At 43.1% G+C, this 25,496-nt stretch overlaps 1 protein-coding gene across 6 annotated transcripts in view; it reads left to right on the top strand.

Annotated features, from left to right (window-relative positions):
• Positions 1 to 15,840, top strand: part of Xpnpep1 (X-prolyl aminopeptidase 1) — a 51,555-nt gene extending 35,715 nt beyond the window's left edge. For 5 of the 6 annotated variants that reach the window (XM_076835320.1, XM_076835322.1, XM_076835324.1 and 2 more), the window contains 12 exons: positions 29 to 239; positions 1,505 to 1,594; positions 2,219 to 2,269; positions 3,483 to 3,541; positions 3,673 to 3,750; positions 5,763 to 5,834; positions 7,559 to 7,619; positions 9,091 to 9,160; positions 10,007 to 10,180; positions 10,906 to 10,982; positions 12,058 to 12,156; positions 15,305 to 15,840. In XM_076835320.1, coding sequence (XP_076691435.1) covers positions 29 to 239; positions 1,505 to 1,594; positions 2,219 to 2,269; positions 3,483 to 3,541; positions 3,673 to 3,750; positions 5,763 to 5,834; positions 7,559 to 7,619; positions 9,091 to 9,160; positions 10,007 to 10,180; positions 10,906 to 10,982; positions 12,058 to 12,156; positions 15,305 to 15,433 — 1,171 coding nt within the window. In that variant the 3' untranslated portion in view covers positions 15,434 to 15,840. The remainder of the gene's footprint in view (positions 1 to 28; positions 240 to 1,504; positions 1,595 to 2,218; positions 2,270 to 3,482; positions 3,542 to 3,672; positions 3,751 to 5,762; positions 5,835 to 7,558; positions 7,620 to 9,090; positions 9,161 to 10,006; positions 10,181 to 10,905; positions 10,983 to 12,057; positions 12,157 to 15,304) is intronic. The other variant, XM_076835321.1, reaches the window with a different exon arrangement.
• The last annotated feature ends 9,656 nt before the right edge of the window (positions 15,841 to 25,496 follow it).

Here is a 25,496-nt window from a genome sequence, read left to right as displayed (position 1 = left end):
CTGTCACCCACCTCTGACCCTTATGCAGGCTCTTCATCGATGGGGACCGCATAGATGCCCCCAGTGTGAAGGAGCACCTGCTTCTTGACTTGGGCCTGGAGGCTGAATACAGAATCCAAGTGCTTCCTTACAAGTCCATCCTGAGCCAGCTCAAGTCCCTGTGTGCCGACCTCTCCCCGAGGGAGAAGGTGTGGATCAGCGACAAGGCCAGCTATGCCGTGAGCGAGGCCATCCCTAAGGTTGGTGGTCCCTCTCTGGCCTGCCTGAACCCTGCTAGCCCCTCTAGATCTGGCATCCTACATACCTGTTTTTGGAGCAGAGGCTGTGGGGTCTGTGCTGTTGTCTTTCTGGATCAGCCCTAGAGCTGGAGCTATATCGAGGTCTGAGGCCCTTTGGACTCATTGTGGCCTGTGTCTGCCAGAGTGTGGCATGAAAGATGGTCTTAGGTGGCACACATTAATACTTAGGTTTATTTAAATGTGTCTGTTTCAGCATTTAGTGTGTATGAGAAAAAATGTAAATAGCGTATGGGGCTTTGATGTTGTGAAAATTATTTAGGACAGAATGCTAAGTAAATAAGGGTGCATATGGGGTGAGAACACCTTCTGTGTACACCCCGTCTTCCACCTACTGTTTTAGTCTAGGAACTTGAGGCCTTTGTGGGCATTTGTCAAAGATCAAACGATCATAACAACTTGCCATTTACTGAGCTCTTTCTGGGCAATGCTAAGCAGTGGGTTCCTGTTGCCTCATTTTAGGTGGAGTCTGGGACAGGACTGAATTCCAGGTCTCTTTAGAAGGAAGCTTTTCTTCTGTCCTGCCCTGGGCTTCTGGTTGCCAAGTGGCCTGTGGCAGGCTCAGCATTGTCCTCTCTTCCACTGAGCAGTGGTCCCACCATCCTGGGAGAAGCCAAGGCCTGGTTCTCTAGACACAGCTTGTCATTGCATCCCTGCCACTGTCATACTGTGTGTGACCTCTGGCAAGCCACTCAGTCACGAAGAGCTTTACTTTCTTTATCCAAGTAGTGATCACTCTTGCCTTCCATGTTTCATTAGGGGTGTGTGTGTGTGTGTATGAGAGAGTGGGAGAGAGGGGAAAGAAAAGCAGTATGAGAAATTATATGGCAGGTGCTCTGAGGCCCCCTTCCTAGGGCTAAATTTTAACTTATTCTCATCCTTGATGAGCAGGTAGTGAACTCTAACCACAGCTGCTGAGGCTTGGAAAAGAGGTATCTTGCCTAGGGTAGCAGCCTGCGGCCTCTGAGCTGTGGGGCAGGGATGGAGGAGGATGTCCTGTATGATATTCTTACTTCTTCCAAATGAACTCAAACTCCTTTTATCATGCTCAGGGTCATCAACCAAAGTGGGGGGGTCTCCAGGCCCCAGAGGGCTGGTGCGGCCTGAGTGGAAATCCTCAAGTGTGTTTTGTTTGGTGAAGGGGTGACTACATGGTCAGGGCAGCTGGAGCAGGCCCTGTTTCCCATTCTACTGCCCTGTGCCCCCAGGATCACCGCTGCTGTATGCCTTACACCCCCATCTGCATTGCCAAAGCTGTGAAGAATGCAGCCGAGTCAGAAGGCATGAGGCGGGCTCACGTGAGTAGAGCAGCCAGAGCAGAGGATGGGCTGGGAGGGGCCAGAAGGTTCAATCCCTCACCTACTGAGTGGTTCTGGGCCTGGCACAAGTTGGACTCTCTCAGCCTCAGTCTTCTGGACCTTCCAGAGATGATTAGAGAATGAAATAAAATACTCAATGGGTTAGGTCTTTACAAAGTATAAGGCACAGCCTTATATTTTGTAAAGATGGTGGTCTGGAGGATGGTGAAGATGTGAAGGTGATGAAGAAAAGGGGCTGGATTATGTTTCAAGGTGGGGTGGGGGGGTGCCCAGAAAGATCTGGTATCAGAGACAGCTTTGGAGCAGTGTCTTGTCTTTCAAACTGGCTCCTGTAGGGCAGGAGTTCAGCCTTGGGAGAACTGCCCACGCTTTGAGGACCCGTCTTGCCTGTTCCTTAATTACTGCTAGCAGAGGAGCCTGTTCTCTGTTAATAGGAATTGCTGCCAACTAGCTTCCAGGAAATGTCTGCCTGTAAAACCCTGATTGCTGGTGGTTGGTGATCCGATAGGTGCTACTCTTTCTGGATTGTTTTAGGGATGGCCCTCTGAATTTGGCTCTCTAACTTTCAGTAATAATTTAAAAAATGTCTCTGTGTTTGTACAGATTAAAGATGCTGTTGCCCTATGTGAACTCTTTAACTGGTTGGAGAAAGAGGTTGGTTCTTAGACATCATTGAACACATGGATATAAATGATTCCAAAATACCTACATGGGATCTCTAACTGTGGCTTCCTTTGGGCTCTGTTGATCATGTGGTCTAATTTTAGTGATCTCTTTTAGTAACTTTTTCTCTAACTTTGGTGTGTATATGCATATTTTAAAATTTTTAATTATAGAACATAGTAACAAGGAAGAAGAAAAATTCTCTAACACAGTGGATCCTTTTTGGATTAGGAAGACACACTAAGTGGAATTTAAGGAAAAGTAGAATAGGAAAAATGACCCTTCTTATTATAGGCGATTTGATTATACTTGGAGAAAACAGACCTTTGTGTACATTTTTTAAAATATTTTTTTTAGTTGTAGTTGGACACAGTACCTTTACTTTATTTATTTATTTATTTTTAATGTGGTGCTGAGGATCAAACCCAGGGCCTCGAATGTGCTAGGTGAGCACTCTGCTGCTGAGCCACAACCCCAGCCCTCTTTGTGTACATTTTGAACTTTAAGCCATAAAACTTTTTGTATTAAATTGGATCAGCCATTAATTTCTTGCCTATCCATCCCTGTAATTGACAAGAATGCAACTTCTTTATTAAACAATATTGTGTCCCCTTTAAATTTTATGTTATAAACAACTCTTTAATTGGAAAAAGGAAATATCCTTATTTCCCACTATTTTTCTCCATGGTTTTATTTGTCTGTATTTATATTTTTTCAAATGACTTCTGTTTTTCAAGATATAAATAATTTTGTATGTCTTTCAGTATATAGACATAATTTTGTATTTTATTTTCTTCACTTAGGATCATGAACATGAGCATTTTCCATGTGCTTTGAGGCCTTAAGAAAGGATCTAAATAGAGACTGCATCTAATGGGAAGACTGATTTACTTACCCATTCCTCCTATTTTTGATTGTTTCATTTGTTTTTAATATTTTTCTATTTTCAGTAACTCTGCAATGATATCTTTGCATTTATCCTTTTTATTTCTTTAGGATGATTTCCTAAAAAGGGTGAAAAATAAAACAAATAGAAATGCTTCTGCTTTAGATAGCTTTGGTGAGAACCTCTGGAAATTCCCTTCCTGTAAAGAGCAGACAGTTGTGTCTTGTAGATTAGACAGCTAGTACTGGGAATTGAGGAAGGAGCAAGCTTTTAATGTACCTTCTTAACATGGATGATTTATAAGCACTTTTCTTGCAGGTTCCCAAAGGTGGCGTGACAGAGATCTCAGCTGCTGACAAAGCTGAGGAATTCCGCAGGTGAGGTTCCATTTGGGAGATCAGTGAACTGTATGCTGAGTTGCCTGGCAAGGTAAATGAGGCTGGAAAGGTCCTGATTCTCAGCACGGTCCAAAATGTTTGAGCAGCTTTGCCCTCTGTGTCTTTTCTAGGCAACAGGCTGACTTTGTGGACCTGAGCTTCCCCACAATTTCCAGTACGGGACCCAACGGCGCCATCATTCACTACGCGTAAGGCATGCGGAGGAGCACATGGCCTGGCTTTGCTGCTGCTTCTGCACAGGAGCCTGAGCAGGGGAGAGACATTATTTTACCAGAGGCCCCTGTGCCCACCTCTGTATGTCTGTTGAGACTATAAAATTCAGGGAAATAAGACCTCAGAGGTCTTACTTTCTCTAAATTCCCCAGCCTCTACCCTTTGGAGGTCTCTTTTTAGGTGCAGTGTGGCATTCCACAGTGCAGATGACACTGCTTTCATGTTTGAGGCTGCAGAAACTGTCCATTGCTCTTGCCTCTCGATGACTGAAATTTCTGAGTGCTTTTCTTTTTTCATAGTTACGGTCTTATTGGTGTCCTAGTTCATCCATCCTGTGAGTTCCATCACCTCCATACCAAAAAAAAACAGCACTAGGTGATATGCAGCCTGTTTTGGATAGAGATAACAGAGCCCTCTCCCCCATCCCTTGGGCTTGCAGCCTGGTCTGTGGGAGTTTGTATCACATGATCTTTGAGAGCCCAAGGACCCAGAGCAGAGCCTCCTTAATCTGTGAGACAGAGGGGCACTGATAGGCTTAGGATTGGCAGAGTTGCTTGTGGAGATGAAGGGAAATGTCACCCTGGGTGTGGCCAAGGGCTTCAGCTTCAATGTCACTCAGCTCAGCCTTCACTTTGCACTGGACATTTTGAGTCCTGTGTGTCTCTATCTGCTATGTTCAGAAAAAGTATCCCTGGTCTGTCTCCCTGGCTGTACTTGAGTATGATCCCCCCGCCCCCTTTTAATAATCACATTTAGAGTTTTTAGTCTCGGGGCAGATTTTGAAGCTGTGTGGGAGATAGTCACAGATGTGACAGTACAGTTCTCTCACATTAATCCTTCTGTTCCAACATAAAAATATCAAAGGGATTTCAGTTTAATTCAGATGATGAATTTTCTGGCTCGAAGTTATCCTGGAATTTTTCATGTGATTAAAGCATTAAAAGTTTTTAAACCAAGTGGGGAGAAATTTGCTTCTCCTGTGGCGTTCTTCATTGCAGGCTGTCAGAAGCCTGTTTTGAGGCAGGGTGCTGAAGGCTGGGTACACATCTGTTTGTCTTTGGGTTGGTTGTGCAGCTCATGTTCCTACTGGTGCCCTTATTGCTGGAGAGGGGTTGGTGTCTGCAGAGCCAGGCATGGAATGCTCTTATCCTTTTGGGCATTTCCCATCAGTGATATTGCCTGGAAAATGGCCTGGGGAGACCAGAACACTTTTTAAAATACCTCACATTCATCTGGAGAAAAGTCCTCCAGCTTAAAAGTATTGCGATCCATTCCTTTCCCAGCAAAATCCCTTCAGTGTTTCTCTCAAATGGAGACATTCACAACCCCCTCACCTCTGCCTGTCTGATGGTTTCAGAAGTGAGTAGGGAGGCACATGACGGGGTCAGGTCTAAAGGAGGGACCTGGAAGCTGTGGCAAGTCCTAGGTCCCCAGAAACTAGTGAGGCTGCCAGTGACCGACCCCAAATTGTTCCTGCCTCATTCCCATGGCTGTAGCTTAGTCCTCTTGCTGCTATGGATCCTTGTTTCTGTGGCTTTAATGAGTGACTTCTTTTAAATGCTGGTTTTGTTCATCACAAACACAGGTAGATATAGATAAATGTGTTATTTTTCCTTCCTCTTGAACTCTATCTAGTTGGGGAGATAGTTTTGAGTGATTCTTTGAATTGTATAAGTTTAATACTAGTTAGAGGGGCTCAGGCTGTAGCTCAGTGGTAGAGCACTTACTTCGTATATGTGAAGCATTGGGTTCAATCTTCAGCACCACATAAAAATTAATAAATAAAGATATTGTGTCCATCTACAACTAAAAAATATTTAAAAAACACTAGTTGGAACAATAAATTTATTGGGTAAGTTTCTTTTGATATAATTTCAGACTTAAGTTTAAGTTTTAAGAATAGAACAAGAAACCCTATGTGCCCTTCTCTCAGATTCATCAAGTGTTTACATTTGTGGAATAACTAATTTTTAATTAATTTTGTTAGGCCGGTCCCTGAGACGAATAGGACCTTGTCACTGGATGAGGTGTACCTCATTGACTCAGGCGCTCAATACAAGTAAGTGAACTGGACCAGGGCTGCCACAGAACCTGACCCTGTAGGTTCAAGGCAGTTAAGTGGGTGGATAAGCCGTACTCCAGTCAAGAGTGCTCAGCTGCGGATCTCATTCTGTGCTGCCACTGTAGAATTGTTCCTGTCTTGTCCTTTTTCTCACCTCTAGTTGAAATAGCCCAGTTGTGACTCTCTTCCCACAAATGACTGATAGAAAATGTTTAGTTCTTGGCTAGAAGTTGTTAAAGTACTAAAATGAAATGAACCAAGCTTTTGACACCCCTGGGAAGTTTTCTGCCCTAGCCCATAGAATTGTCTGCCAGCCCCCGAGACTTGTAGCTTCTCCTGGGTCTTAGGAAGGTAAGGGTTAATTTTGAATGAATGAATGCCCCTAAATTTCTGAATTTTCTTCTTTCTGTCTTGCTGCTTTCATGGTCATCTGCTCCACATAGTTTCTCAGAGGGGATCCTAACATTTGGCTGGGTGTCCATATGGAACTTTGAAGAGGAGTGAGAACAGATGCTGTTTAATCAGAGATCTCACGATCGAGGCCTTGGGGTGCTCCATTCATCACTGCAGTTAGGATGGAAAGCCTAGTTATCAAAGGAGCTCAGCCAGTTATAGGATAACCATAGCCTGGCCTTGGAACATGAGGGCTGGTGTATCAGCCTTATGCCAAGGGCTCTAGGACGGCTTAAAAATGGTATAACCCATTCACTTTCAAGTTTTAGCAAGATTCCTAGACTTATCCTTTCTATGCCAAGGATGTAGGCTAGGGTGTATTAAGAGATGCATTTGGGCATTTCTAATGTCTTTGTCCAATAAATTCCTTGCCTTCCTAATGAGGAATTGAATTGGCCCTCTTATGCTACAAGTAGACGCCTGTGTATTTCTCATTACCTTAGCGATGGTGTCTCTCACAGAACAGTCTTCATACTGTAGACCAAGAATGTGTTTCAGGGTCAAGTTCACTCCCATTTATCAGGCCATTTTTACACTTACACTTTGTCTTGTATTGAGATATAATTCATGTACCATACGATCCACTCAAAATGTAAAACTGATTTTTTTTTTTTTTTTATGGTGAATGCACAGTGTTGCATAGCCATCACCACAATCAGTTTTAGAACATTTTCACCTTGGAAGGAAACCTTATCCCCATTAGCAGTCAATTCCCCCTTTATTCTTCCCGGAAGAACCCATAGTGGAGTAAAGGGGGAGTGGATTACCTATTCTGGACATTTCATGTAAATTGGAATTATATAATATATGACCTCTCTGTCTGGTTTTATCTTACTTTGCATAATGCTTTCAAGATTCAGCCATGTTGTGGCATATATCACCAGTACTTCATTCCGTTACATGGCCGAATAATATTCCATTGTATGTATATGCCACGTTTTGTTTATCCACTCATCAGTTGATGGACCTTTGAGTTGTTTCCACTTTTTGGCTATTGTGAATAATACTGCTGTGAGCATTCCTGTGCAGAATTTTGTGTAGACTTGTTTTCAGGTCTCTTGGGCATATGTACTTTGGAGTGGGATTACGGGCTCATGTGGTAACTCCATATAACCTTTAAGAATGATGAACTGTTTTTCAAATGACTCCATTTTACATACCCTTCAGCAGTGTGTGAAGGTTCTAATTTCTCCTCATGTTTGCCTGCCTCATATTGAGAGAAAGCTATTGTTGACTGAAAACATTTTTTTTTCTTCTATTTTCAAAAGGGATGGAACCACAGATGTGACCAGGACCATGCATTTTGGGACCCCTACAGCCTATGAGAAGGTAAGGCTCTTTCTTCTCTCTTAAGAAGAGCATTGCTTTTGTGAAAAGTGACTGTGTACATAAATATAAATTATATGTCGGATAGTGAAATTGTTGATTTTTGTGAAGTCAGGCTTATCTGATTTATGAAGACTATTTAATTACTTATTGGAGGGTAAAAACATTTGGAGAGTTTTAAAAGCATTCTGTAAGGTCAAGGCAGCTCAGGTTCAAGTTTAAGTACCTCTGGTCTTCTCTGGAGTCAGGAAATCTCCTTGGGGATGGGGGAGTAGTGGAAGGTCTGCTTCCCAAGCCACCTCTAGTTTTGATTGTAAAAGCTATCCCCTTTCTTTTTCAAGTTCAGGATTTCTATTTGCAGACTCACCTCTCAAGGAACTTTTTGAAATGACAGATGTTGTCCTGTTTCTGGTGTGACTTGGTATGGATAGTGGAAATAGAGCCATGAGGCACAGATATGTGTGCCAGGGGTCTGGAGTCCTGGCTTCAGATCTTCTCTGCTGTTTACTGGCTCTTTGACCTTGAACAGAATATTTACCACCCATAAAAATGGGGTAGCAGTACCTACCTCCTAGACTGGCTGTGTGAAGCTCCATGAGCCAGTGAGTTCCCAGGTTATAGTCTCTGCTCAGGGAGTGTTGGTTCAATCTCTGAGAGAATGCGTCTGGCTGAGGGAGCTTCTCCAGGAAGATTATCCAAGGAAGAGGGTTTTATGTGATGTACTGGAAAGATTGCCTAGTCTTGGTGCCTGTCCTTGTCCATTTTTAGGCACCACACTTTAGGAGCATTTGCACCTGTGGTCAAGGATCCCTTTGATGTGACTCTTTTGTACATGGAAAGAGCACAGATGAGATTGGGGAGTGCAGTTTCAGTCATACCTCTGCTCTTCACTGGGAAGCCATTACCTTCCAAGTAGCATTTTTCTTATCTGGGCAGTAGGAATGACCCCAAGGATAGCATGGAGGTGAGGAGGCCAGATGTCAAAGCCAGACTGCCTGGCTGTGAGGTCAGATGCTGCCACCTGGGGCCTGTGTGACCTGGCTTGCTGCTCATTCCTGTAAGTGAAGGTGATGATAGTGGCTCTGCAGTGAGCACTGTGAATGTACAGTCCTTAGTATAGTGCCTGGCACTGTCAACCTAGCTTGGACCCTCAGCACCTTTTGTGACTTTTCCCAGTCTTTCTAAGGCTTATGTGACACAGTGTATCAGAATGTGCATTATGTAGTAAGTCCTATGGGTTATCTCTCTGATAGTGCTTTTACTAAATTTAATTTTAAGATTTCTGGAAAATTGGTCCACGGCCATTCTCTTTTCTGCCAGATTTTTGTTTGTTTTTGTCTTTTCACTTAAGTTTTCTCTGTGGTATTGCTAAGAACTTTAACAGGCATGTTTTTTTTCCCCTGAACTAGTAGAAAACTGTAGGATCTGAATGTCCCTCTTCTTCAACAATGTGACTCTAGGTTCTCTTTGGCAGGAATGCTTCACATATGTCCTCAAGGGCCATATAGCTGTGAGTGCAGCCATTTTCCCGACTGGAACCAAAGGTAGGTGGTTCCTTCTATCCTATGGCAGGCTCTTTCTTGTTCAGGGATCTAATGTGTCTTAGGTTTGACTATAAAAACATATCCTTCCTTTTGCATGTCAGTCTGTTGTACAGCTAAGGGCCAGCCAGGTCTAGCAGGGTGAGTCTCCTGGACTTACTGGCTGAGCTTAGGTGACCCTGTGCCCTAGAGATCCTTGCTAAGAATTGGGCCTGATGTTGGTTGTGGTTGCTCTCTCAACCACTTACAGCATGGACAACACGTGTGGGTGGCTCTTGGCAAGGGCAGGCCAGGCAGGGAGACCTCCAGGCCCACTGGGATTAGGTGCAACTCTAATTGTTGAAGTACTGGGCCAGCACTTCCTTTAATGATTCTGTTGGAATTTATTTTACTGGGATCCTGACTTTACTGCTTTGCTAGAGGACTGGTGGATGGGATAGGAGACTCACAAGGCCTGGACCTCGAGTCTGGTTACATAGGTGGGTACTCATCTTTCCTGAGCCTCCATTTCCGATCTTTCATGCCTGCCTTTCTGCTTGCAGTCTGGTTAGAGTTTCTGAGATCTTAAGGTTCCTGAGATGGGAAAGGAATATCTGTGTCTCCTAATACAGCCTTAATTTGCAGTTGGGGTCTGTCCCCTTACAGCATCCTGGTCAAATGATCCCCTAGCTTCAGACCAAGTGCTGACTGGCTCCTGAGGAGCTTTGAATATTAGGAAGTTCTTCCTTGTGCTGCAGTCTGAACTTTTACCTGTTGGTTTCTGTCTCATTTTCTGGAGCCAAACATAATAAACCTAATCTCTAAAGTGCTGTACAAATATCATTAAGTGGTTCTTTATATGTCTTTCAGGCCACCTTCTGGACTCTTTTGCCCGTTCAGCTTTATGGGATTCTGGCCTGGATTACCTGCATGGAACAGGACATGGTGTTGGATCTTTTCTGAATGTTCATGAGGGTCCGTGCGGCATTAGTTATAAAACTTTCTCTGATGAGCCCTTGGAGGCAGGCATGATTGTCACTGATGGTAGGTGTCCCTAACATATAGGGCATACATAGATCCTTGAGTCTTTTTGCTGGTTCTTTGTTGTTTCTGATTTTTTAATTTAAAGTCAATTTCTCCCTCCTGTCACTTTGATTACAATAACAACAACAAACTTTTCTGATTATAAAAGTGGAACAGGTTTATTTTAAGAGAAGTGAGATTGTGGAAGAGTGTAGAAAGAAATTGAAAATCATTTGCTATCCCACTGCCCAGGGAAGACATGACTTAATATTTAGCTGTATTAGTTTTTTGTGTGTTATGTAGGTAGAAATATCTATATCTTTCTATCTACATAGATATCTATATACACACATATAAAAACACATACATATATGCACACATAGTTTATTATTGATCATACTGGACATATTTTCTTCTGCTTTTTATTTAATGTTGTTGTCTTTTCCCTTGTCATTGGCAAATCTTTGTGAACATATTTTAATGTCCGTATCATTGTGTCCTGGGAACATGCATCATGTTTCATTTGGCAGATCTCCTGTTATTGTACTCCCCACCCTGTAGCCAGTTTCCACAACTTCAGAGCCTATCCTCCTGCATTTCCAGTGCCTGTAATACTATGGTCTTGTGGGAGAAGGTGGTACCTTTGGACCTTCTCTTGGGGTGGGGCGGCCATCTCTGGTGTGATGTGTTTCTCTCTGTGCATCTTCACTGTAGGCTGCTTCTCATCCTGGCTTTGTTTGTTTTAGAGCCAGGATATTATGAAGATGGGGCTTTTGGGATCCGCATTGAGAATGTGGTCCTGGTGGTTCCCGTGAAGACCAAGGTGAGAGTCTGCTAATATAAAAACTTCCTGTTCCTTAATGTAGAAAGATGAAGACTTTTGGCTTTTGGAGTCAAGAATATGCCATTCTGGGGTCCAAATGGAGCTTTCTTCCCTCATACCAGGGTGTTTTACTGGAGGTCACTCTGCTCCCCTTCCAAGCTAGTAAGAAAACCCACTCACTAATGAACTGGGTCTAGAACTCATGGCCTCCCAGGCTGGCCCCTGCTTGATGTGATTTTAAACTTGAGTTTACTAGAGGTGGCTTGTGGTGAAGTCCCCTCTGTTTGTTCCTACTGGAAGCCAGAAACTGGAAGCTATGATTTCATTACACCCATAGGTGTTCTTGGAGGAATCCTGAGTTATAGGGTAGGTTAGGGCTCCAGGCAATATGAGACACACGCACTTCACTTTCTCCCCTTTGGAGTTACTAAGAGGCTGCAGGATTTTAGGTACAAGGCTCTACCCAAACTGTCTGTTTGTGCCTCCCCCTTTGATGTTTATGCAGATGAATAGCCAGGGGGAAGTAGCCTCATAAGTCTGCTAGGAGGTTGACCTTGGGGATCTTTCTGCTTGCAGAAGTCACTATTCTTGGAAGTGTCACCAGTGAACAGAGTCCCAGCATGCTCTTGTGTGCCCTGATGGACAACCTTGTTGTCACCTGATGATGGGTCAAGGCAGTCACACAGATGACTGTTAAACTATGATTCTGAGAGCCTACACCCTAGCAGAACCTTGAGAACCAAAACCAGAAGTGCTGCTTAGTGCAGACACCCCATGCCCTTGTCCCAGCTTCCTCCATCACAGAGGACATCAACCTTTATGGACCTGCTGTTGAGAGCCCCTCAGTGTTTGTGGCTTGGCTATTTCTGATGACATAGCCACATGCCCATTGGGGCCGCTCTTAGAAAGTGTATTCTTGCGCCTCATGTAACTATTAGAAATGATGATAACAGCCAAGCACTTTTCAGCTCCCAGTTACATCTTGTTCTGAGAGGTGTGGGGCTTGGAGAGCCCTCATGGCAAGTTCATGGTGGTAAAGAGGGCTGAAAGCTGCTGTTTCTTCCTTCTCCCACAGTATAATTTCAATAACCGGGGAAGCCTGACCTTTGAGCCTCTAACTTTGGTTCCGATTCAGACCAAAATGATAGATGTGGAATCTCTTACAGACAAAGAGGTAATGGGGAAGTGTTGGTGAGGGGGAGAAGGGTTAGTAGTTGGGGATGAGAGCTTCCCTAAATTCTCTGCTTCATTCTCACTTTTTAATTGAGAAGTCTGAGCCAACAGTCTAAATGCCCGAAGTCCCCTGAGGACCTAGGAGCTTTTCCTGTATTTGTTGGGTCTCCAAGCAGAGGCAATCCTGTTTTCTCAGCCATGCGGGGCTCTAGAATTTGTGTGTAGGAATAGTAGCCATTGCTTTTCTAGAGGAAATAGCTGTACTGTTCTGCCATAGATGCACTGAGATGTGTTTAGCAAACATGGGCTTATTTGTCTTCCCTGCAGAAAGCCAGATGGATCGTGAGACCTCTTGGCCACTTCAAATGCCAGATTGTTTTCTTGTGTTATATGAAACTTTAAGGACATGAGAAATAAAGTCTATTATATGCCCAGTGTCACCCAGATCAGGAGAGATGGTACCAGCCTTTCTGTGACTTTTGTGGTCACTCTGGGGCTGTGAAGCCCTTCATAATACCTGAGATACGATAGTATTGGTGGATTACAGGTTATAAATACCTTTTAAATTGTGGAGGAATTCCCAGCTCTTGAGGCCAGGTGAGGTGGCAGGCTGGGGGACTTGGAGTCAGGCTTGAGGGATCAGGCAGGTGATTAAGATCAGAGTAGAAAGAAACATGGCAGGAGCAGTTAGCACCTGATGGACAAACCAGTACTCACACCAGGAAGCCAGAAGCCAGACACAAATTTCAGAGCAAGGCTGGGGATCAGAAGTCATAATAAAAAGCAGATGACTGGTGGAAGCCAAAGGCAGGATAAGTGTGGCAGGATACCTAGGAATGAGAGATTTTTCATTTGGGGCAGTCATGGGCCACTTAGGAGCCAATCCTGGTTAGGACTCCTGTGCCCACTAGGAACCGGTGTCTCTTACAATGACCCTTGGGCACAGCTTCCAGGGTCTTAGCAAGAGATTCTCCAGTGATACATCACTTTGCATTCTTGGAAGCCCAAGGCTATGGCTTCTTATCAAGTAATTCTGTGACATGCAATCCTTCCTGTCTACACAAAATGTATGAATCAGGAGGCATCTGCCTCATATGATGTTCTACTTAGGAAAGCAGTGTGTTAAGCAAGGCCGCTTTTCCTTGAAGGAGAAAGCTTTGTCAACCTGTGACCTGTATTTCCCCAGGATACTGGACATAGACCAGTGGGATCAGTCTTATCCAGATCCCACCTTAGCAACTGGTCTAGCTGAATCATCGAAAAATTATTTTGCTGATTATGCTTTGTATTTCAGATAATATATTTAAAAAAATTTTTTTTCTGTAGTTGTAGATGGACAGCATGCCTTTGTTTTGTTTATATTTTTATGCAGTGCTAAGGATCAAACCCAGTGTCTCACATGTGCTAGGCAAGTGCTCTGCCACTGAGCCCCAGCCCCAGCCCCCAAATAATGTCTTCTTATTCTGGGGATCATAAACCAATTTCTGCAAATAACAGCGTGCAAAAGTATTTAACATCCTGAGTAGTATTTCGTTTATTATATTTTGGCAAAAGTTCCCTTTTCTACATACTTCTTTGTAAGTCTGGGGCTTCATTCTGGCTCAAGGGACAATCAAATCCTGCAACAAGATTTTGTCCATTGGGCTTTTAAATACCTGGCCATTGCCTGCTACTTCTCCCAGTTGTTTCTTTAGCAGTCGCCTTGAAGTTTTCCAGTTTGGTCTGCGTTCTATCATTTGTCACCAGATGGCACCAGAGGACCTTAGAAGTGAATTTGGGCAGCTGCAGTGTTGGAGCCTTGGGATGTTGCTCAGGCCCCTCTGAGGCTATCTGTATCTCTTATTCCTTACCCCCATTAACAAAGGACTTTTGTGAGTGTCCCTGGGACCCCAGGGTTCCTCAGGCCACCACCACCTTCACTGTGAGTTGTTTTGGATGGCAGGCTGCTTTGTAACCTTGTCTGGCCTCTCTTTGTTTCTCATGTCCTTAAGATTTCATACAACACAAGAAACAACCTGGTATGTGAAGTGGCAAGAGGTCCCACCATCCATCTGGCTTTTTGAAGGGAAGACAGTGGTTCACTTGCTCTTGCCCCTGCCCTGCTTTCCCTAATTCCCAGTAGGGCTGGTGGCTCTTATTGGGAGCAGGGCCCTGGCTATGTCATACCCCCATTTCTCTGCTTTCTTGTCTCCTCAGCTGGGCTTTGGAACCTGGTTCTGACTATATTCCCTGAAGCCAGCTCCTTTGTAATACCACTGCCTCCATGAATGAGTGTGGCTCATTTCTTACAGCCACTCCAGTGGCAGTGGGATCCTGTCAGCCTTGCTATAGCTAGGTGTACACCCTGGGATGTGGAGAGAGCAAAATTTGCTTCATTTCATCTTCTCCTGCACCCCCACCAAGAGGGAGATTTCACCCTTTTACCTGCCACAGAGTTTTCCCCCTCCCTCATGTCTAGCGGATCAATCCCCACTCAGGCACCTAGTTCCCTCAGCACCTTCTTCCTTGTAATCTTTTTTTCTTTCTTTTTTTTAATCTCCTGGTGTGGTGGCACATTTTGGATCATCTAGACAGCCACACACATGACCCACCTGGGCTCTGCTGATCTAGTTTATTCAGCTCTGTCAGTAGATATGGGGTGGGAAACCCACTGTATTGGCAGGACAGCTTTGGGCACATCTCTTAGCTGGGGTCTTCTACCTCCTCAAGACAGCCGAGATGAAAGAGAATGTGTCCACATGGGTGGGTGCAGCAGCTACAGCTTAGTGGCCCCTGCTCCATCTCTCTTTGTAAAGGCCTGTAGTATCATTTCTGGGGCGTTTCCAGTAGGGGACTGCCTGTTACAAGTTGCACCACACTCAGGGAAGCCCAAAGCCATGACTTACCACCATGTATTTTGGGTTCCCTTGCAGACAGTGTCAGTCCATAGGATAGACTCTTCAGGGAGTGTTTTCACCATAAGCACTGTAGCTGTTCCCATCTATTTCCAGGGAAATAGGCATGAGGAATTGCTGTCTGTAAGCAGGAAGAAAAGGTTTTGTGCACCTTGACCCCCAGCTTATGCTCTCAGTTCGTGAGTCCCTCACCTTCAGTCTCTATAGCTTTTTGGTAATGGTGTAATGATGGTGTCCTCCTTCTCCTCCCTGCAGTGTGACTGGCTCAACAATTACCACCTGACCTGCAGAGATGTGATCGGGAAGGAACTGCAGAAACAGGGCAGACAGGAAGCTCTGGAGTGGCTCATCAGAGAGACGCAACCCATCTCCAAACAGCATTAATACCTCCCTGGTTTTATTTTTTGTAAAATTCTCTGGGGAAAGAAGAACTCGGCAGACCCCTGACATATTTCCCCTTTCCTCTTCTCCTTGCCTAACTCCCCTTTTTACTTTTAGACTCTAAGAAGAACTGAAAATCTTCTTATCTTCTTTGATATTTTCTTGAAAACAGTCTTTTATGACTTTTTAATTGTTGAGAATGAGCCAGGAATAAAATTGCTACCCCAGAAAGAGGGTCCCTACTAAGCTGAAGACTCAGTGAAGGGGAGACACCCTGAGCTCTCTGGCAGTGATAGCGAATCAGCGAGGGCTCATGATGGTCATGTTCCAGGTGCTAGTCCATCATTCATGATCACTTTGATGTTCATGGGACTATATTTATGATCAGTGAATAAAAATGTCAGATCTCTGCTCTGTCTCAGCTGTCTTCTTTCCTCAGGGTGCTGCCTGCTGCATGTCACAAGCTGATTGCCAGGGCTGCTGGCCTCTGAGGCATGGTTTTCCAGGTGGAGCCCCCTTTAGGAGAGACCCCTGGCCTCCCTGCATATTTTCTGCCTTAATTGTGACCATTTATTTTATTTTTTCTTTCCTCTAGAAAACCTAGTATTTTGGTATTTTTATTATCTCATTAAAAATATTTTAAATGTGTCATTGATATGAAAATAAAAGAAAACAATAATAATTATGTCAGAAGTGATGGTCTTCCCTAATCTGCCCTATTGGAGTTGCTGCAACTCATTTATTTCATTCATGTTTACAGAGCCACAGTTCTCATCATCCCATTATTTGTAGATAGCATTTTACATCAAGTGTCCCTTGACTTTCTTTTGATGCACATGTGGAGAAAGCCCCATGGGCCTAGAGTTAGTGTTCCCGTGACTTCACACTATCATAGTTAGGGGCAGACAGACTTCCTCATCCCTTGGCTGGGATATTGTCCTACATTTTTTTCTGGATGTCCCTGGTGCATTGAGTCTCAGGTGCCCACAGTAGTAACTTGCTCAGTAATAGACTCAGTGTTTTCTTCTTTCACTTCTGTGTCTTTTTTCCCTGTCTCCCATTAGTGTTTCCTAGTATTCCCCCAAAATACATTCTCTTTAGGAACCCAAAGATATAGTTCTTAAGTATAACCACTACTATCTGCTACATATTTTTGCCAACTTCTTTGTATTCATCATTAAAAAAAAATATTGAATCTGTATATATGTATTTATAAAAGGATATGTGCATACACTTGAACATGTATTCCGCATGTGCAAATATTGGATCACACTATACCTATTATACAGTTGCTTTTTTAACTTGGCAATATATTCAATTTTTTTGCATATTGATACATATATACCTAGTTATTTTTAATGAATAGTCCTTGGTATGACTCTTCTTTTAAAAACTGGTCTGATTAAATTTCTCTTTTGTGATGTTAGCTTTTTGAATAATTTTTAAAAAAAGTACAGGTCTCTTAAAAGTAAAAGTAGAAAACAGAAAATGGACTCTCAAACCATTGTTAAAACAGGAGCTTTTGTAATTGCCCATGTATTTACCTTTATTCAGGTCTTTATTTCTTTATATGATTCCAGGTTATTGTCTTTTGTCCTTTCATTTCATATTTTAGGAACCCTTAAACATTTAACTTAACGTCATTAAGCCTGTTAATGATCTTCCTCAGATTTTGTTTTTCGAAAATGTCCTAGTTTTCCTCTCACTTTTGAAGAACAGTTTTTCCAGATACAGGCTTCTTAGTTGACAGTTTTTATCTTTTAGCACTTTGGATATTTCAGCCCACTGCCTTCTGGCCTCAGAAGTGTCTGATATGAAATCTGAGATCATCTTATTGAAGATCCCTTGTTTGTGATAAATCACTTTTCCCTTGCTGCCCTCAAGTGTCTTTGTTTTTGATTTCTAAAAATTTGGCTATAATGTGTCTCAGTATGAGTCTTTCTGAAATTTATTGAGCTTGGATTTTATATTCATGTCTTTTATCAATTTTGGGGATTTTCTAGCCATTATTTCTTCAAACATTCTCTCCACTTCTTTGTCCTGAAACAATGTGTGCACTGTTCTTTCTGGGACTGCCAGTTGTGTATGTTGGTCTGCTGGATGGTATCCCCCAAGTTCCTATACTCTGTTCACTTTAACTTTTTTTTCTTTGTTCCTTAGACTTGATGATTTCTGTTGTTCTGTCTTAAGTTTATCAACTCTTCTGCCTGTCTTTGAATTCCTCTAGTGAATTTTTCATTTCAGTTACTATACTTTTTGGCTCCATGATTTCTTTTTAGTTTTTTCCTACTGTTATTTTTATTTTGTCAAAATATGATTTTCTTGACTTTCTACACATTTCCCTTTAGCTTCCTGAGCATCTTTAAGATAGTTGTTTTAAAGTCATTGTATATCTCCTGTCAGCTTTTTTTCAGAAATAGTTTTTGTTGATTTGTTTTTCCTTTGGATGGTACTTTCCTGTTTATTTGTCTTGTGAATTTTTAAAAATATCTTTTATTTGTTGGTGGACCTTTATTTTATTCATTTATTTATATGTGGTGCTGAGAATTGAATCCAGTGCCTTATACATGCTAGGCAAGTGCTCTACCCTGAGCCACAACGTCACCTCACTGTCTTGTGAATTTTTGTTGAAAATTAATAATGTGGTAACTCTGCGAATCACATGCTTTCCTGGAGTTTATTTATTTTGGAGTTTATTTATTTTGTTACTGATTATTATTATTTTATTGTTGTAGTGATCTTTATGCCAAATATCAGTTTGTGGTAAAAAAAAAATTAAGGTCTTTTCAGTTCTTTTCTGAACCTGAGTCTTTTCCTAGGCAAGTGTCACTTTCTCATTTCCCCTATGTTCACAGTTGTTTTTGAATGTTTTTGTCTGTAATGCCTGGCTCCCAAAAAGGGAAAAAGAAAAATGAAGGAAGTTCAAAGAATACTGGTCTTTTCAGTCCTTTGGATGTTAGTGGCTTTAGCTGGATGGAGGAGGGCATCTATCCACAGGGAGGTATGACAATAGCTGTCCACATCTGTATCTCTGTGATTAGAAGCAGTGACCAGCAATCAGAGCACACATCCCCTATATTTGGCAAGGTCTTTTTGCCCACACAACCCTCCCCTCCCCCGCCCAAGTTCTGTGCATGTTGCTTCAGGGGTGTGTATGCACAGCTGCCTGCCAAGAGCTAGAAGTGAGGTTTTCTAGCTGTGGTAGTGCTAAGAGCTGAAATTGACCAAAATTAACCTCAATTTACTGTCAGCTTTTCCCTGGAAGTTGCAAGCCTTCAGAGAGGTGCAGACAGATTCTGCCAGAACAATTACTGTCCAGGTAAGGAGACAGATTCTTGGTGCTTCCTACTTTGCCACCTTCCCAGAATCTTACACCATATCTTTAATTTGAATGCTTTGACTGATGAATAAATAAGAGTATACTATGGCCACTAATCAGCACATGGTTGCATTGTTCATCACTTTTCCAGTTGAGGGAGTGGAAAATAAAAGATCCAATCTATACTTACCATTGAGAAGCAGCAAGGAAAATTTTACTAGTAGGGTGAGCCCAAGATCAGAGAATACTTAAAAACAAACTGGCCAACAGTTTTTTTGTATGTTTATTTTCTTATTCAAGAATCCTTGATTCCAATGTGGTGTGTGGGAGGAAGCAGGATATGCTACTGCTTCTTAGGTTATATTTGTAGTGAGGTCAGCGAAGCATAGCAGTAGAGCCTCCCAATAACAGGATACGTTTTGATCCCCTGAAGATTCAATTCTCAAATGTCTTTTGTTCGTGCTTGCTCATATTTCTAATATGTACTGTAAGGTTGGACTTTAAAAAGAAATCTCTCCCCAAATGGTAGAACGTGTTGCTCATGTTTCTCATCTGTCATCCCTGTGGAAGCCAGGAGGCTTCCCCCTAGGACTCAGGCTGTCATCTCCTCTGATGTCCTGAAAGCTTCTCTCTCCAAGGAAATGGGAGCTGTGAATCGCAGTTGACTTGGAGTTGAAACACACCATAATTCAAGTGTGACGGCAACTCCACTGTTTGCTCATCAGACTGTTAAGCCTGTCACTTCCCAAGGCAGCCTCAGAGCAGTTGGACTTAATTGGTTCCAGCCTGAGAGGCAGAGCTAACAGGTGCCAGGTGCCTGGCTTCCTGCCTGGGCTGCCTTGTCTTAGCATTAAGTCCAAAAGACCTCAAGTGGACAAGATGGTCTCATAATGATTGTGGACCAGAATGAAACTCAAATGTTCCAGAGATCAGAGGGAAGATGGCAGGATAAAAACGTGGGTCAAAAGAATTAGTCATCATTTTTAAATAAATGATAAGATAATATCATTATCTTATCATTTATGATAAATTATAGAATAACTACAAGGAAACTGAGTTTGTTTTTCTGACTTGCTCACTTTAGTACCTGGGGAAGTGTTAGGTGCAAGGTTCTGAGGACTCCAGGAAGGACATGTGCTTACGTGCACTTGGTTTTGCTTTGTTTTTTTTTTTTTTTTCAGATTCCACGGACTTATTTCCTAAATTGCTGAGGTCAATTCCTTTTCTCCTCTCTCTCTTCAGTGAGATCGTTTCATATGCTTTAATAGAGTTAGGTCACATTCTGCATCCCCTCTTGAGCTTCCTTCAGCCCCCAAATGCTTTTATTTTTAAATTGTGCATACTGAGTTTTATTCTTCATGCTGTAAGATTCTGTGGGTTTTTATAAATGCAGAGTGTCCCCTGTTCACAATTATAATGTCATACAGAATAGTCTCACCAACCTAAAAAAAAAATTCCCTGAATTTTACCTGTATAAGTCTCCTCCCTGTTTTCCTGAAAGTTCCTGGCAACCACTTATCTTTTGACTCTTTATAATTTTGTATTTTCCAGGTGTCATATAATTGGAATCACACAGCATGTAGGTTTTTAGACTGGCTTCTCTTATATAGTGACTTATATTTAAAATTCATCTTTTCTTGGCTTGATAACTTATTTCTTTTTTAAATTACTGAATAATATTCCAGTGTATAGATATACCAGTTTGTGTATACATTCACCTATTGAAGGAAATCTTGATTGCTTTCTATCATAACATATATCATATGTGTGTGTGTGTGTGCATGCACACGTGTGAGATCTCTCTCTCTCTCTCTCATTCTCTCTCTCTCTCTCTCTCTCTCTCTCTATATATATATATATATATATATATACACATACACACATACATGTGTGGATTTTACCCAAGACCTTGCATGTGCCAGCCAAATACTCTACCACCAAGTTACATTATATCAGTATTCCAATATTTTAAGTAAAAAAGTTTTATTTTCTTACTAAGGAAAATTCAATCTTATTTTTCCATTATTGAAATAACATGCTAAAGGGGAGTATTATGGTGGTTAGAAACATGGTTCCAAAGCAGATGGCACTGTATACCAGCTATGAGTCTCTGGGCACCACTACCTCTCTGAATTCCCCTCTCCTTCTCTTAATGTGAGGGTGGTTGTGGTTTCTTCCTCTTGCCTGATTGTGAGGCTCAATGAGAGAGCTCAGGTAGATAGTATTCTTGAATGTTAGCTCTTTATGTCCAAGTCTTCCAACCCAAGCCAAGACATGAAAAAGAAAAATTAACTGCAGCTTTATTGAGATAAAATTCACATGCCATATAATTCATGTAGTTTAATAAAGTGGAGATGGGCTGAGTTGTGGAAGGAGAGGTGTCTGCCTTATTATTCTAGTACCCCAGGTTCACTCTCATTCACATTAGCCTTAGAAGGGCCCACAACACGCCTAGGTGGGGTAGTGGAGGACATGCATTTATGAACAAGATACAGATTTTTGAGGAAAGGAGAAATGAGTTCTGGGAGATGCTGGGAGAACAATAAGGAAGGGAACCTGGGGTTTCCAAAGCTGACAGCCTCACAGGCGGGGGTGAAGAAGGCTAGCTCTGGGAATGAGGCACTGGAGATCCAAAGCACTCCTGCAGAGTGGGCCCAGCTGCACCTCCTGTCAGCAGATGGCGGTGTGGTGCTTTGGAGAAAGCAGAGACCACCGGTAGCTGGGGATGCAAGTTGAATTACAGGTGCAATGTAAAATCTGAGGAGGACCCTCAAAGAGTGCTGTCATACTGATGTGAAGGCTGAAACGTGGCTGTCACTCCGTGTCCTCTGAGAGGTTGTTGTGCCCAGTCCATGAGTGTAGGTGGAGTTCATTTAACACAGATGGATTGAATCGCCAGCTCTTCTGGGATCCTCGGCTTGGTGTGATGGGAACAGAAAGGTGTATGCCGTGGGGCCCCTCACAAAGTTTCAGTGTGCTTCAGTGGAGGCATGGCATGTTCAAATGCAGCTCTGATGTAGGGGAGTTTCTGATCTAAGTGGAACAGGCAGGTGTCCACTGCTTGGGTCTCAGTACTCTGCCCTATAGGCATATCCTACGTATGCCTGGCTCATACTTTCCCCAGAAACGTGTCCATTTAGTTGGGAGAACAGCCAACCCCTAACCTCTGTATAAGAGGGCTCACCATGGTATAACCTTGTTCCCTGGTCTTTTTTTTTTTTATCATCACCACTGATACTATTGCCTCTTTTCTCTTTCCCCTGAGACTCTTCATCTGTGCTATTGGTCTTAAGTGGGAAACTTGATGTGGACTGCATTCTCCTGCAATATAAAAAAGAGGGTTAAGGGCTCCCTTCTGTTATGCTTTTTCCTATTTAAACAAAGACTTTGTACTGTGACATCACTACAGGTTATTGTTCACTCTGACCCCAGAATCCTTTCCTGCTCTCTCCACATGTGCTTTGTACTCTGTAACCTTGGGTAGTCTGGTTAGTTCAATAGTCTGGCACTCAGCCCCAGTAAGATCACAATCTGTTGAGACTTCAGGTGATCTAGGAGATTTCCTTTGTTCCATGATGACAATAGTACCTTTAATCTTGGCCCCGTTGTTATGATGTCCTGAATGCACTTTCCTTATCCCCATCTCTTCAGTCTCAAAATGAACTTCCTTAACCCCCACCTTCAGGATTAGCCCCCCCCAGGCTCCAAGACCCCAGCACCCGTCAACCTGAGTCCTGTTTCTGCCAGTCTGTTTCTCTCTTGTGCTCACTTCTAGAAAGGCACCCGGCTTCTGAATTCTTCTCCCTGCCTGAGAGCCAGCTTTGGTTCCTGCTCAGTTCTCAGGTGGTCTTAGACCCCTAGGTTCTGTGAGACACAATTTCTTTCTTCCCCCCAAAAAGGAATGGGAGTGTTTAATAATGCTTCCTTTTATAAATGTTGTATAAAACAGATGTTCAATGCTAGTTTATTCTCCCATCTACCCCGATCTTTGCATTCCTCTGGCCTGGAGTTCCCCAGCTTGACTGATACCAGCTGTTTGCTTGAATGTCTCTTTTTCCACCCCAGTCTACAGAATCCTACACTCCCTCATGCCTGATGGGACACTCCTTCTTTTTGCTGGACTCCCCAGATGTGCCACCAGCCTAGGCCACCACCTCTCCCCACCTCTCCTATTCGATGCTCTGTCACTGTGTGTTTGTGTGGCGGCCTGGGATCATGTTTAGGTTCAGATCCCTGGTCCTGCTAGTTCACTTACTCTTCTCTCCCCATCCTCCTGCTGCACCAGGCTCTGTGACAACCAGGTGAGGGAATGTGGATGGATCCGGGCAGCCCATCATAGCCCTGAGCGTCTGGTAAAGAAGAGGGATTGCTGCAAAAAATGAAATAGAATAATGACAAGTCACATGAAGAACATTTGTGTCTGTGGGATTGCTGTAGAGATTGACAGAAAGTGCAGAGATGGAAGGCAGAATAATAGCAAACATTTACTTTGCTGAACCCCTTCTAAGTGCCAGATCCTCCTCTTCAAATCCTATCAGGTGAGTGCTATTAATAGTTCAAATTTACAGGTTAAGAAGCTCAAGTGGAGAGAAATGAAATGACTTGTTCAAGGTTGCACAGCCAGTTAGTAATGGAACCAGGAACTTCACCAGCCACCTGACCCAGGCACAGTGCTGGTATGTGAGAGACAATGTAGTTCTGTGCCTCTATGGGATACATGCCCATCTCATGTAGGCAGCTGCCATTTGCAGATTTGGACACACTCCTTGCGTAAGCTGGGCGTGGTGAGAGGGCTTGGGGAGCGATATGAGGGGCACACTCAGTGATTCAGTGAAGGAAATTGTATTTGCGTCAAGGAATAGCATCTACAGATGCAAGCATTCATGCTCTAACTGTCCTTTGACAGGGAGATGACAAAAAAGTGAGGCACCAGCGGGTGAAGAAACCCCTAGGCAGAAATTGACAGAGTGGTCATTGCTCCCCCTGCCTGGCATTGCAGTGTAGATTTGGAGGACATGTAGGAGAGAGCGACCTGTTGCTAACTGGCAGAAATGCTCCTCACTGCGTTGTGAGGCAAGGTTCATTAATTAAAACATAATGTTCAGTGTGACTTTAAAATTAAATACTAAGACATAATATCTCATGAGGCAGATGTGAAGTGTAGTTCTTTATATTCTTGTATCTTAGCATGGGATTATTTGAAATTAAATCCACTCTCAGTGACTTTAAGATGCTTCTGTGTGGCTCTTAGTGAGCCTCACGCCAAGTTTCTATGCCTTGACTTAGGAGATCATCTAATCCTATGGGTTAGTGTTCCCTGCCTCCCTTCTTGAGCACCTATTTTCATTGGTGGAATGCAGAGAGATAAAAGGAAATGAATGGAAGAACCTGCAGTGTATCAGAGCTGAAGTTTTTTGGGTAGACATGTGGACTTGTTATATGTGTGATAGAAATAGAACCAGCTGTGTTCTCACTTGTGAGAATCAGAAACCTACTCTGCCCATATTTAGGAAGTAAAGGTGGAAAGAGGAAGAATTTATGAGAAATTATTGATGGCATTGACAATGAGGCACCAGGAAAGGTGTTAAAAGGCTATAGTTGCTGTGCTGAATCTGCTTTTCAAGCAACCCCTCTGACATAGCATAACTCTGCCCAGGCTCAAAGTGCCAGGAATGAACATTTGACCTGTCATGCCTGGTTGGTGGCCAACTGCAGAGGGTGGTACAGAAGCCATGTGGCCTCCTTGACTTCCACTAGTAGAGAAGACAGTGCAAAATTCCAGGGGCTGGGACTTATGAGGCCTTACAAGTTAGAGAATTCTCCCAAACAGGAGATGGAGGTGCTAATGGATGGAATGGTGGTGTTGCAGGCTGGCCAGTTGTAAATAAAACAAAACTGTCCCTTGCAGAAACAATGTCAAAACCAGACAACTATGGAGAGATGCTGGTATTTGTCTTGCTTTGTATAATATATAAAGTTGTGTGGACAAGGAATCTTATGCCAGATGGATGCTTCCTATGGAAAAAAAAAAATTCTTGGTGCATCCTTTTGCAAACAAGTGATGCAACACCCAGCCTCAGATTGGTTTTGTACTGGGAGGAGCTGCCCTGCCATGGATTGCACTAAAGGAGATGCAGCTACATATATAACTGCCCACTCCTAGGGAAGGGTGATCTGTGTTTTTCCTGGGAGGTTCCTCTACTTGGATAGAGCTAGATGGAAGATTCCATCATATATTCTGTAATCTCACCAGACACTTATTCCTTAAGAATTAGGAGTGCTGAGATTCCCTTTAAAATTATTTTTTCCCCCAACAATTTATTCTGCTTCCAACATTGCTCTTTCAGGGCAGGAAATAACCTGGATAATTTTTCTCTTAAGGTTTCTCCATGGAGTGCTCACGTTGGAGCAATGCCATTGCAGGTTAACTCAAACCCCATCCTAACTAGTATGTGTGCCAGACAGCCTTGCCTTACTTCTCTGTCCTTCTGCCAGGGAAGTCCATGCAACACGCTTGTCTTTCCTTTCTGTTTCTCCTCTTCCCAGGATTCCACTGGGCCCTGTGTTGAAGACAGTCAAACTTGAGCTCATGCTGACTTGCTCTGGACTCTGGTCTAGCCCTATAAAGGTTTCACTTTTCTTTTTGCATACCTCCCTCCCCTACTCCATCCCAGGTCTGCTTTGCTGCCTGATAAACCTCATCTGGTCTGTTCTAATGAGCAAGTGAACTTACTGTCTATGGTCATT

Source organism: Callospermophilus lateralis, chromosome 15 (genome assembly GCF_048772815.1).
Source record: "Callospermophilus lateralis isolate mCalLat2 chromosome 15, mCalLat2.hap1, whole genome shotgun sequence".
Taxonomy (NCBI): domain Eukaryota; kingdom Metazoa; phylum Chordata; class Mammalia; order Rodentia; family Sciuridae; genus Callospermophilus; species Callospermophilus lateralis.
This window is presented reverse-complemented; position numbering and strand designations above follow the sequence as displayed.